This window comes from Salvelinus alpinus, chromosome 6, assembly GCF_045679555.1.
Source record: "Salvelinus alpinus chromosome 6, SLU_Salpinus.1, whole genome shotgun sequence".
In the NCBI taxonomy this organism is placed as follows: domain Eukaryota; kingdom Metazoa; phylum Chordata; class Actinopteri; order Salmoniformes; family Salmonidae; genus Salvelinus; species Salvelinus alpinus.
Genome location: NC_092091.1, coordinates 86573938 through 86587268, shown reverse-complemented (window position 1 = coordinate 86587268; position 13331 = coordinate 86573938). Strand labels below are relative to the sequence as shown.

The window sequence follows — 13331 nt, the reverse complement described above, 5'->3', positions numbered from 1 at the left end:
AGGACAGACACTAACCCTCTGTCTCTCTAGTTGAATGGTGGAGGTGATGTGGCCATGTTGGAGCTGACAGGACAGACACTAACCCTCTGTTGTCTCTGTAGTTGAATGGTGGAGGTGATGTGGTCATGTTGGAGCTGACAGGACAGACACTAACCCTCTGTTGTCTCTCTAGTTGAATGGTGGAGGTGATGTGGTCATGTTGGAGCTGACAGGACAGACACTAACCCTCTGTTGTCTCTAGTTGAATGGTGGAGGTGATGTGGTCATGTTGGAGCTGACAGGACAGACACTAACCCTCTGTTGTCTCTAGTTGAATGGTGGAGGTGATGTGGTCATGTTGGAGCTGACAGGACAGACACTAACCCTCTGTTGTCTCTAGTTGAATGGTGGAGGTGATGTGGTCATGTTGGAGCTGACAGGACAGACACTAACCCTCTGTCTCTCTAGTTGAATGGTGGAGGTGATGTGGCCATGTTGGAGCTGACAGGACAGACACTAACCCTCTGTTGTCTCTGTAGTTGAATGGTGGAGGTGATGTGGTCATGTTGGAGCTGACAGGACAGACACTAACCCTCTGTTGTCTCTCTAGTTGAATGGTGGAGGTGATGTGGTCATGTTGGAGCTGACAGGACAGACACTAACCCTCTGTTGTCTCTAGTTGAATGGTGGAGGTGATGTGGTCATGTTGGAGCTGACAGGACAGACACCAACCCTCTGTTGTCTCTCTAGTTGAATGGTGGAGGTGATGTGGTCATGTTGGAGCTGACAGGACAGACACTAACCCTCTGTTGTCTCTCTAGTTGAATGGTGGAGGTGATGTGGTCATGTTGGAGCTGACAGGACAGACACTAACCCTCTGTTGTCTCTAGTTGAATGGTGGAGGTGATGTGGTCATGTTGGAGCTGACAGGACAGACACTAACCCTCTGTCTCTGTAGTTGAATGGTGGAGGTGATGTGGTCATGTTGGAGCTGACAGGACAGACACTAACCCTCTGTTGTCTCTGTAGTTGAATGGTGGAGGTGATGTGGCCATGTTGGAGCTGACAGGACAGACACTAACCCTCTGTTGTCTCTGTAGTTGAATGGTGGAGGTGATGTGGTCATGTTGGAGCTGACAGGACAGACACTAACCCTCTGTTGTCTCTGTAGTTGAATGGTGGAGGTGATGTGGTCATGTTGGAGCTGACAGGACAGACACCAACCCTCTGTTGTCTCTCTAGTTGAATGGTGGAGGTGATGTGGTCATGTTGGAGCTGACAGGACAGACACTAACCCTCTGTTGTCTCTGTAGTTGAATGGTGGAGGTGATGTGGTCATGTTGGAGCTGACAGGAAAGACACTAACCCTCTGTTGTCTCTCTAGTTGAATGGTGGAGGTGATGTGGTCATGTTGGAGCTGACAGGACAGACACTAACCCTCTGTTGTCTCTAGTTGAATGGTGGAGGTGATGTGGTTATGTTGGAGCTGACAGGACAGACACTAACCCTCTGTTGTCTCTAGTTGAATGGTGGAGGTGATGTGGTCATGTTGGAGCTGACAGGACAGACACTAACCCTCTGTTGTCTCTCTAGTTGAATGGTGGAGGTGATGTGGTCATGTTGGAGCTGACAGGACAGACACTAACCCTCTGTTGTCTCTAGTTGAATGGTGGAGGTGATGTAGCCATGTTGGAGCTGACAGGACAGACACTAACCCTCTGTTGTCTCTGTAGTTGAATGGTGGAGGTGATGTGGTCATGTTGGAGATGACAGGACAGACACTAACCCTCTGTTGTCTCTCTAGTTGAATGGTGGAGGTGATGTGGTCATGTTGGAGCTGACAGGACAGACACTAACCCTCTGTTGTCTCTCTAGTTGAATGGTGGAGGTGATGTGGTCATGTTGGAGCTGACAGGACAGACACTAACCCTCTGTTGTCTCTCTAGTTGAATGGTGGAGGTGATGTGGTCATGTTGGAGCTGACAGGACAGACACTAACCCTCTGTTGTCTCTCTAGTTGAATGGTGGAGGTGATGTGGTCATGTTGGAGATGACAGGACAGACACTAACCCTCTGTTGTCTCTCTAGTTGAATGGTGGAGGTGATGTGGTTATGTTGGAGCTGACAGGACAGACACTAACCCTCTGTTGTCTCTCTAGTTGAATGGTGGAGGTGATGTGGTCATGTTGGAGCTGACAGGACAGACACTAACCCTCTGTTGTCTCTCTAGTTGAATGGTGGAGGTGATGTGGTCATGTTGGAGATGACAGGACAGACACTAACCCTCTGTTGTCTCTCTAGTTGAATGGTGGAGGTGATGTGGTCATGTTGGAGCTGACAGGACAGACACTAACCCTCTGTTGTCTCTGTAGTTGAATGGTGGAGGTGATGTGGTCATGTTGGAGCTGACAGGACAGACACTAACCCTCTGTTGTCTCTGTAGTTGAATGGTGGAGGTGATGTGGTCATGTTGGAGCTGACAGGACAGACACTAACCCTCTGTTGTCTCTGTAGTTGAATGGTGGAGGTGATGTGGTCATGTTGGAGCTGACAGGACAGACACTAACCCTCTGTTGTCTCTCTAGTTGAATGGTGGAGGTGATGTGGTCATGTTGGAGCTGACAGGACAGACACTAACCCTCTGTTGTCTCTCTAGTTGAATGGTGGAGGTGATGTGGCCATGTTGGAGCTGACAGGACAGACACTAACCCTCTGTTGTCTCTAGTTGAATGGTGGAGGTGATGTGGTCATGTTGGAGCTGACAGGACAGACACTAACCCTCTGTTGTCTCTCTAGTTGAATGGTGGAGGTGATGTAGCCATGTTGGAGCTGACAGGACAGACACTAACCCTCTGTTGTCTCTCTAGTTGAATGGTGGAGGTGATGTGGTCATGTTGGAGCTGACAGGACAGACACTAACCCTCTGTTGTCTCTCTAGTTGAATGGTGGAGGTGATGTGGTCATGTTGGAGCTGACAGGACAGACACTAACCCTCTGTTGTCTCTCTAGTTGAATGGTGGAGGTGATGTGGTCATGTTGGAGCTGACAGGACAGACACTAACCCTCTGTTGTCTCTAGTTGAATGGTGGAGGTGATGTGGTCATGTTGGAGCTGACAGGACAGACACTAACCCTCTGTTGTCTCTGTAGTTGAATGGTGGAGGTGATGTGGTCATGTTGGAGCTGACAGGACAGACACTAACCCTCTGTTGTCTCTCTAGTTGAATGGTGGAGGTGATGTGGTCATGTTGGAGCTGACAGGACAGACACTAACCCTCTGTTGTCTCTCTAGTTGAATGGTGGAGGTGATGTGGTCATGTTGGAGCTGACAGGACAGACACTAACCCTCTGTTGTCTCTAGTTGAATGGTGGAGGTGATGTGGTCATGTTGGAGCTGACAGGACAGACACTAACCCTCTGTTGTCTCTAGTTGAATGGTGGAGGTGATGTGGTCATGTTGGAGCTGACAGGACAGACACTAACCCTCTGTTGTCTCTCTAGTTGAATGGTGGAGGTGATGTGGTCATGTTGGAGCTGACAGGACAGACACTAACCCTCTGTTGTCTCTCTAGTTGAATGGTGGAGGTGATGTGGCCATGTTGGAGCTGACAGGACAGACACTAACCCTCTGTTGTCTCTCTAGTTGAATGGTGGAGGTGATGTGGTCATGTTGGAGCTGACAGGACAGACACTAACCCTCTGTTGTCTCTCTAGTTGAATGGTGGAGGTGATGTGGTCATGTTGGAGCTGACAGGACAGACACTAACCCTCTGTTGTCTCTCTAGTTGAATGGTGGAGGTGATGTAGCCATGTTGGAGCTGACAGGACAGACACTAACCCTCTGTTGTCTCTCTAGTTGAATGGTGGAGGTGATGTAGCCATGTTGGAGCTGACAGGACAGACACTAACCCTCTGTTGTCTCTCTAGTTGAATGGTGGAGGTGATGTGGCCATGTTGGAGCTGACAGGACACACACTAACCCTCTGTTGTCTCTCTAGTTGAATGGTGGAGGTGATGTAGCCATGTTGGAGCTGACAGGACAGACACTAACCCTCTGTTGTCTCTCTAGTTGAATGGTGGAGGTGATGTAGCCATGTTGGAGCTGACAGGACAGACACTAACCCTCTGTTGTCTCTCTAGTTGAATGGTGGAGGTGATGTGGCCATGTTGGAGCTGACAGGACACACACTAACCCTCTGTTGTCTCTCTAGTTGAATGGTGGAGGTGATGTAGCCATGTTGGAGCTGACAGGACAGACACTAACCCTCTGTTGTCTCTAGTTGAATGGTGGAGGTGATGTGGTCATGTTGGAGCTGACAGGACACACACTAACCCTCTGTTGTCTCTCTAGTTGAATGGTGGAGGTGATGTGGTCATGTTGGAGCTGACAGGACAGACACTAACCCTCTGTTGTCTCTCTAGTTGAATGGTGGAGGTGATGTGGTCATGTTGGAGCTGACAGGACAGACACTAACCCTCTGTTGTCTCTGTAGTTGAATGGTGGAGGTGATGTGGTCATGTTGGAGCTGACAGGACAGACACTAACCCTCTGTTGTCTCTGTAGTTGAATGGTGGAGGTGATGTGGTCATGTTGGAGCTGACAGGACAGACACTAACCCTCTGTTGTCTCTGTAGTTGAATGGTGGAGGTGATGTGGTCATGTTGGCGCTGACAGGACAGACACTAACCCTCTGTTGTCTCTGTAGTTGAATGGTGGAGGTGATGTGGTCATGTTGGCGCTGACAGGACAGACACTAACCCTCTGTTGTCTCTCTAGTTGAATGGTGGAGGTGATGTAGCCATGTTGGAGCTGACAGGACAGACACCAACCCTCTGTTGTCTCTCTAGTTGAATGGTGGAGGTGATGTGGTCATGTTGGAGCTGACAGGACAGACACTAACCCTCTGTTGTCTCTCTAGTTGAATGGTGGCGGTGATGTGGTCATGTTGGAGCTGACAGGACAGACACTAACCCTCTGTTGTCTCTCTAGTTGAATGGTGGAGGTGATGTAGCCATGTTGGAGCTGACAGGACAGACACCAACCCTCTGTTGTCTCTCTAGTTGAATGGTGGAGGTGATGTGGCCATGTTGGAGCTGACAGGACAGACACTAACCCTCTGTTGTCTCTCTAGTTGAATGGTGGAGGTGATGTGGTCATGTTGGAGCTGACAGGACAGACACTAACCCTCTGTTGTCTCTGTAGTTGAATGGTGGAGGTGATGTGGTCATGTTGGAGCTGACAGGACAGACACTAACCCTCTGTTGTCTCTCTAGTTGAATGGTGGAGGTGATGTGGTCATGTTGGAGATGACAGGACAGACACTAACCCTCTGTTGTCTCTCTAGTTGAATGGTGGAGGTGATGTGGTCATGTTGGAGCTGACAGGACAGACACTAACCCTCTGTTGTCTCTCTAGTTGAATGGTGGAGGTGATGTGGTCATGTTGGAGCTGACAGGACACACACTAACCCTCTGTTGTCTCTCTAGTTGAATGGTGGAGGTGATGTGGTCATGTTGGAGATGACAGGACAGACACTAACCCTCTGTTGTCTCTCTAGTTGAATGGTGGAGGTGATGTGGTCATGTTGGAGCTGACAGGACAGACACTAACCCTCTGTTGTCTCTCTAGTTGAATGGTGGAGGTGATGTGGTCATGTTGGAGCTGACAGGACACACACTAACCCTCTGTTGTCTCTAGTTGAATGGTGGAGGTGATGTGGTCATGTTGGAGATGACAGGACAGACACTAACCCTCTGTTGTCTCTCTAGTTGAATGGTGGAGGTGATGTGGTCATGTTGGAGCTGACAGGACAGACACTAACCCTCTGTTGTCTCTGTAGTTGAATGGTGGAGGTGATGTGGCCATGTTGGAGCTGACAGGACAGACACTAACCCTCTGTTGTCTCTGTAGTTGAATGGTGGAGGTGATGTGGTCATGTTGGAGCTGACAGGACAGACACTAACCCTCTGTTGTCTCTCTAGTTGAATGGTGGAGGTGATGTGGTCATGTTGGAGCTGACAGGACACACACTAACCCTCTGTTGTCTCTCTAGTTGAATGGTGGAGGTGATGTGGTCATGTTGGAGCTGACAGGACAGACACTAACCCTCTGTTGTCTCTCTAGTTGAATGGTGGAGGTGATGTGGTCATGTTGGAGCTGACAGGACAGACACTAACCCTCTGTTGTCTCTGTAGTTGAATGGTGGAGGTGATGTGGCCATGTTGGAGCTGACAGGACAGACACTAACCCTCTGTTGTCTCTCTAGTTGAATGGTGGAGGTGATGTAGTCATGTTGGAGCTGACAGGACAGACACTAACCCTCTGTTGTCTCTGTAGTTGAATGGTGGAGGTGATGTGGTCATGTTGGAGCTGACAGGACAGACACTAACCCTCTGTTGTCTCTCTAGTTGAATGGTGGAGGTGATGTGGTCATGTTGGAGCTGACAGGACAGACACTAACCCTCTGTTGTCTCTGTAGTTGAATGGTGGAGGTGATGTGGCCATGTTGGAGCTGACAGGACAGACACTAACCCTCTGTTGTCTCTGTAGTTGAATGGTGGAGGTGATGTGGTCATGTTGGAGCTGACAGGACAGACACTAACCCTCTGTCTCTCTAGTTGAATGGTGGAGGTGATGTGGTCATGTTGGAGCTGACAGGACAGACACTAACCCTCTGTTGTCTCTGTAGTTGAATGGTGGAGGTGATGTGGTCATGTTGGAGCTGACAGGACAGACACTAACCCTCTGTTGTCTCTGTAGTTGAATGGTGGAGGTGATGTGGTCATGTTGGAGCTGACAGGACAGACACTAACCCTCTGTTGTCTCTGTAGTTGAATGGTGGAGGTGATGTAGTCATGTTGGAGCTGACAGGACAGACACTAACCCTCTGTTGTCTCTCTAGTTGAATGGTGGAGGTGATGTGGTCATGTTGGAGCTGACAGGACAGACACTAACCCTCTGTTGTCTCTAGTTGAATGGTGGAGGTGATGTGGTCATGTTGGAGCTGACAGGACAGACACTAACCCTCTGTTGTCTCTCTAGTTGAATGGTGGAGGTGATGTGGTCATGTTGGAGCTGACAGGACAGACACTAACCCTCTGTCTCTCTAGTTGAATGGTGGAGGTGATGTGGTCATGTTGGAGCTGACAGGACAGACACTAACCCTCTGTCTCTCTAGTTGAATGGTGGAGGTGATGTGGTCATGTTGGAGCTGACAGGACAGACACTAACCCTCTGTCTCTGTAGTTGAATGGTGGAGGTGATGTGGTCATGTTGGAGCTGACAGGACAGACACTAACCCTCTGTCTCTGTAGTTGAATGGTGGAGGTGATGTGGTCATGTTGGAGCTGACAGGACAGACACTAACCCTCTGTTGTCTCTCTAGTTGAATGGTGGAGGTGATGTAGCCATGTTGGAGATGACAGGACAGACACTAACCCTCTGTTGTCTCTCTAGTTGAATGGTGGAGGTGATGTAGCCATGTTGGAGATGACAGGACAGACACTAACCCTCTGTTGTCTCTGTAGTTGAATGGTGGAGGTGATGTAGCCATGTTGGAGCTGACAGGACAGAACTTCGCTCCAGATCTCAGAGTCTGGTTTGGAGATATAGAGGCTGACACTATGTACAGGTAAGCTGTGTGTGTGTGTGTGAGAGAGATATGGCTGGCATGGTAACTGTATAATCGTGTAATTGACAATTTCTTTAATTTATTTTTTATTTTTGTATCAACTCAAGTTTTAAGAGGACAGACTTTACCCAAAAGCAGTAAATTAAAAATAAGGTACAACCACAGCCACAACTGATATCCGGAGAGACCAGAGGAGGCTAACCTAACCCGTTTTTAAATTGTTGTTAAGTTAACGGCTGCCTGAAGACGGCTGACATGCGGTCGAGTCCGTTTCCGTGGTAACACGGACTCTACAACGTGGTGGATCTCGTGGTGAGTCTTGTCTTTGTCTAAACCCCCTCTTTCTGTGCCAGGTGTGGAGAGAGCGTGCTCTGCGTGGTGCCTGACATCTCTGCCTTCAGAGAGGGGTGGCGCTGGGTCCGTCAGCCCGTCCAGGTCCCCGTCACCTTGGTCCGCAACGACGGAGTCATCTACTCCACCGCCCTCACCTTCACCTATACCCCGGAACCAGGCCCTCGTCTTCACTGCAGCGCTGCCGGGGCCATCCTCCAGACCCACAGTCACACTATCTCCTCTTTGTCCTCATCCTCACCTTCCTCTTCCTCAGGGAGTCTGGGGATGGGAGGTTCAGGGGGGTTGGCGGAAGGACAGGCGGACTACGGGATTGGCCAAGGGGGAGGGTCAACCAATAGCGTTGGGTTGTCGTCGGGTTCGTCGGTGATGTCAGTTTCGTCATAGCAGCGGGGAAGTGTGTGTGTGTGGGGGGGGTGAGAGGCTCATGGACCTGCTTTGGAACCACACACGCTCGCTCAAGGACTCTTTGGAAAGAGAGCGATTGAGTTGAGGAGGGGAAGGAGAGAAGAGAGATGAGGTTCTGATGAAAGACAGACCTGGATGGAGGGGAACCCCTCTCTGGTGCCCCCCTCTCTGTTGCCCCCGTGTGGTCGTTTGTGGACATGACACTGCAGCCTGGGTCATTCAGTCTGGGAGACGTTTCACCTCAAGGATGACAATAACCAGGAGCCCTTTTTAATACAGCTTTTTTTATTTTTTTTCAACACTCTTTCTACAAAGTTTAGTTTTCGTTTTGACCACAACAAAGGGCTTGGTAATGATGGAAGTATCACTCGTGTGCAGAGAAACTTCATTATTGTTTATGGGGAAACCATTTATTATAGTAACAATTTTTACGGACCAAGGAATAATATTATTATTATTATAGTATTTTATTCTTTATGATATTTTATAAGCTTTAGCCGAGGTACATTTTCCAATGTTTTTTTTGTTTTATAATGTTTTAGGAACTACACTTTTTGTTACCAAATAGTTTTATTTTTTTCTCTCCGTTTGAGAGTGATAACTCTGAGGAGATTGAGTTACGTGATTCAGGCTGCGTCTCAATCGTCTAAACTGGATTCCTCCCTTATTAGTGTGAAAGAGTGAAGCAACCTCGGGGGTGCTTGTGCAAGTCTTAAAGTCTAGAAAAGGTCAGGGTTGTAGGTTATCCGAATAGGGCAAGAGTTGAACAAGTGAAAGCAAACTCGCAGTAGGTTATCTCTATCTACCCCATCTCTTTTCACCTTCTCTGTCCTGTCCAGATTAAGGAGAGGAAATTAGGCTCGGGGTAAAGGGAGGAAGGAAGCCATTTTTAGACGGTTGAGATGCACCCCATAATCTCAGCCAGTTTCTACAGCAACCTTAAATCTTCCTGGCCAATCGCCTTAAATCGATCAGTCTCTCACCAGACCTTTTAGAAGAAAATAAAAAAATATGTACTTTATTTTTCCTTTCTATGTTGTGTGTATATAAGGTTGGTGTTTTCTGAAACTGTCTAAAAGAGTGTTTGGTCGACACTCGTTAAAGCCAAGGCCTGGGAATGTTAAATCATGTCATTGGTCTGTGTCTCAAATTACACCCGGTTTCCTAAATAGTGCACTACTTTTGACCAGGGCCCTCCTATGGGGGGATCCTAAATAGTGCACTACTTTTGACCAGGGCCCTCCTATGGGGGGATCCTAAATAGTGCACTACTTTTGACCAGGGCCCTCCTATGGGGGGATCCTAAATAGGGATTGGGGTGCCATTTGGGATGCAGGAGTTGTTTTTTACACTACCGTTCGGGCTCATTCCCAAATCGGCTCCTAGCACCTTGCCACCAGTAGACGTTTGTGTAAATCTGAGAGGATTGGACAAGAATTAACAATATGTTAATCACCCTTCTAGCCTTCTAGACTTGGGGTAATTCATGCCATTTTGATTACTTAGCGCATACTATCTAGGGGTCATTTGCTTACCTAGTGCACACTATCTAGGGGTCATTTGCTTACCTAGGTGCACACTATCTAGGTGCTAGGGATTGGTTTGGGACTGGGCCAGAAGTCTTTTTTTTAAACAAAGAGCTTTAAAAAATGCCACTACTGCCTTTTAGCTTGTAACACTTCCAACCAGCTCCCCTTCTTATCTAATGAAGCCGTAGCATCAAACACAAATCACATGCGTCGCTAAGCTAATAGCCCACTACACTGTACATTTTAATTAGCTAAAGCTTCATTGGAATTCAATTGGCTAAGCTAATGGCTAATGCTACAATGTAATTATATGAGTGAAGCTAAGCTGAAGCTAATGCTACTATGTAGTTCTATTAGTGAAGCTAAGCTACAATGTAATTCTAGTAGTGAAGCTAATGCTAATATGTAATTAATGTCACTTGGCTACAGCTAAACTTAATTGAAAATCACGTTGCCTTTAAAAACCACTCCTTAGCAAGAGACTGTTTTCTGTCTCACCACTGTGTCTTCTCACAAAGTAGCCTTTTTTTGTAGCAGAAGTGTTTCACACGTCACGTTTTAGGTCAGATAGCTAGCCTACCAGTTGGGTGTTTTTTAGTTTTTTTTTGTTCATCATGAGGGAATCATTTACTATGTTCAGCACACAACTACAATGTTTCCCACTGTAGAAAACGTTTATTGAAATGATCGCCAAAATGTGTGTCCCAACATCTTGGGGTCTGGTCGGTGGACCTGTCACCTGTTGCTACCTGTCAGTCATTGGTGCTGTACTACATTGAAAGGGATGGTTGCTCTGTTACTATGGGAACAGGTTATTATAACACATACTGTAAAGTAACTGGGTCTAACTGATTGATTTTGTTTGAGTTTTTTTACCGATATTCGTCTTGGATCAATTCTCATAGTGCTATTGTTTTTTTTGGTGTTATTCATTGATAAAAACCCTGTGAAAGTTATTAGTTGGCCACCGGTTCTCAAATACAGGTCACCAGTTTTTTTTGCTTTCTTGGGAAGAAATTCTCTTTGTTCTGCTCTGCTTTAATTGTGGTGCCTTGACCCTTTAACAAGTAAGAGGAACAATATGACTGTTCTCAAATCTGTGGTCCCCACTCAAACCCCTAACCCAGTATAAGCTACACAACTACAAACTGGCCTGGGATCATTTCTTACATGATTGTTTTTTCCCCTCCTTCATATTGCTGGTGTCTCCTGGGTCGTATTCTCTAGGAAACTAAACGGAATCAAACTCTGCAGGCAACTACCTGAACTTGTCTAAATAAGAAACGCTTGTTTTCGTTGCAAAACATTCTGCGTGGTTTGCACTAATGAATACGACCCTGGCCCAAAACCCCCTTTTCCTCCCTTCCCTGTTCCAGCTAAACCACTCGTATTGCCTTAGCTTAGCCCATGGAGTGAGCCGTCACTGGTTCTAGTGGGCCGTAGTGGGAATGCAGGATTTTGTTCCAGCTCTAACATCCCTAATTTAATCTAACCTAATCATGCTCAACAAATCAACTCAAGACTAGGAGTAGTGGATTCATTTTCAGTTGTGTTAGAGCTGGGTCGGGACAAAAACCTGCACACGCAACTCTTAAGACTGATAGTTGTTTACCCCAGCCTTATCTATAGTGTAGATGAACCTAACGCAGAAATAGCACCACCCTGTGGTTCTCTGGGTGTATGACACTGATCTGCTGCCTAATTCACACTAAATGGAGGCTTAACCAGTCCAGTACAGCTCGGGGTTTGGCCCTGTAGTTGTGAATCAAGTGTTTTGCTTTCCTGAGAACTGCAACGATAACCGATACTCTTTTAACATGCCAAATGAATCAACGTTTCCCTTGTTTTAACTTAGTGTCTGCAATCTGAACTGGGACCTTATTCCATATATAGGTCACTACCTACAGAGCCTGATCAAACATATCACTATGTAGGGAAATAGGTTGCCAGTTCAGATAAAGCCAGTGGTTTTCATGCTTTTGGATCTCTTGACAGGTAGCTTTTTTTTTAAACCACATAAAGAAGGCTAAATAAAATGCATTGAGTTTGTTTTAAAAAAAAATTCTCTGAATAAAATATCTGTATGCCTTCAGCTCTCTTGGTTGAGAGGGTCACTCTCTAAAAGGCAGGTCTGACAGCATTGGCAAAAGAAAAGGTCAAGAAATAAAAGTTGAGAGTTGGCTTGTCTCTGTTTCTTTCCTGTAATAGATTTGATCCATTCCTCTTCATCATGTTTCTCATCCACCCAGCTATGTTGACACTAGTGTTGGGGTCCATTCCTCTTCATCATGTTTCTCATCCACCCAGCTATGTTGACACTAGTGTTGGGGTCCATTCCTCTTCATCATGTTTCTCATCCACCCAGCTATGTTGACACTAGTGTTGGGGTCCATTCCTCTTCATCACGTTTCTCATCCACCCAGCTATGTTGACACTATTGTTGGAGACCATTCCTCTTCAATTCAAGGCCAGGCACCATCGCGTTAAATTACATTTTTTCCATCTACTTATTGATTTTGTCATTTGAACCATTTAATATTAGTTAATTTATTAAATAAAAATGTGGAAGTTGATAATTGTATATGTTCGTTAATTTATCCTACTACCATCATCAACATTTCATGATTTGTTACCACTTAAGTGGACATGCGTCCATATTTCAATGCTCATTGAAACACAATTCAAAAGCCGATTTCATACATCATGTTAACTGGACTATATGTAGTAAGTTACTTTGAAGAGATGGTGATTGGGTCTAGGTAAGTGTTTCGTAGTCTAAATTCAGTGTACTTGTCTTCAACTGTTCGTTAAATATAATCTACCTTTCTTTGGTGATTTACACGTTGAAAGATTACAAATATATTTATCCACAATCTGCTATTAATAAATCCGGTCCTAGAGTTTCGTAACACAATTAAATCAAACATATTTAGTTAGGTTGACTTCCAGTGTACAGATAATGGGATTTTCATGGTATGGGCTGGCATAGCGGTTAGCGTGGTATGGGCTGGCATAGCGGTTAGGGTGATATGGGCTGGCATAGCGGTTAGCGTGGTATGGGCTGGCATAGCGGTTAGCGTGATATGGGCTGGCATAGCGGTTAGCGTGATATGGGCTGGCATAGCGGTTAGCGTGATATGGGCTGGCATAGCGGTTAGCGTGATATGGGCTGGCATAGCGGTTAGCGTGATATGGGCTGGCATAGCGGTTAGCGTGATATGGGCTGGCATAGCGGTTAGCGTGATATGGGCTGGCATAGCGGTTAGCGTGATATGGGCTGGCATAGCGGTTAGCGTGATATGGGATGGCATAGCGGTTAGCGTGATATGGGCTGGCATAGCGGTTAGCGTGATATGGGCTGGCATAGCGGTTAGCGTGGTATGGGCTGGCATAGCGGTTAGCGTGGTATGGGCTGGCATAGCGTTTAGCGTGAT

The 13331-nt window shown here is 46.7% G+C and overlaps 1 protein-coding gene across 1 annotated transcript; it reads left to right on the top strand.

Annotated features, from left to right (window-relative positions):
* The first annotated feature begins 7458 nt into the window (after positions 1-7458).
* Positions 7459-12077, top strand: LOC139579522 (recombining binding protein suppressor of hairless-like). Its single transcript, XM_071408239.1, has 2 exons — positions 7459-7609; positions 7963-12077. The coding sequence occupies exons 1-2, from the start codon at positions 7530-7532 to the stop codon at positions 8345-8347; spliced, it is 465 nt and encodes a 154-aa protein (XP_071264340.1). The 5' UTR covers positions 7459-7529; the 3' UTR covers positions 8348-12077.
* Positions 12078-13331: the final 1254 nt, after the last annotated feature.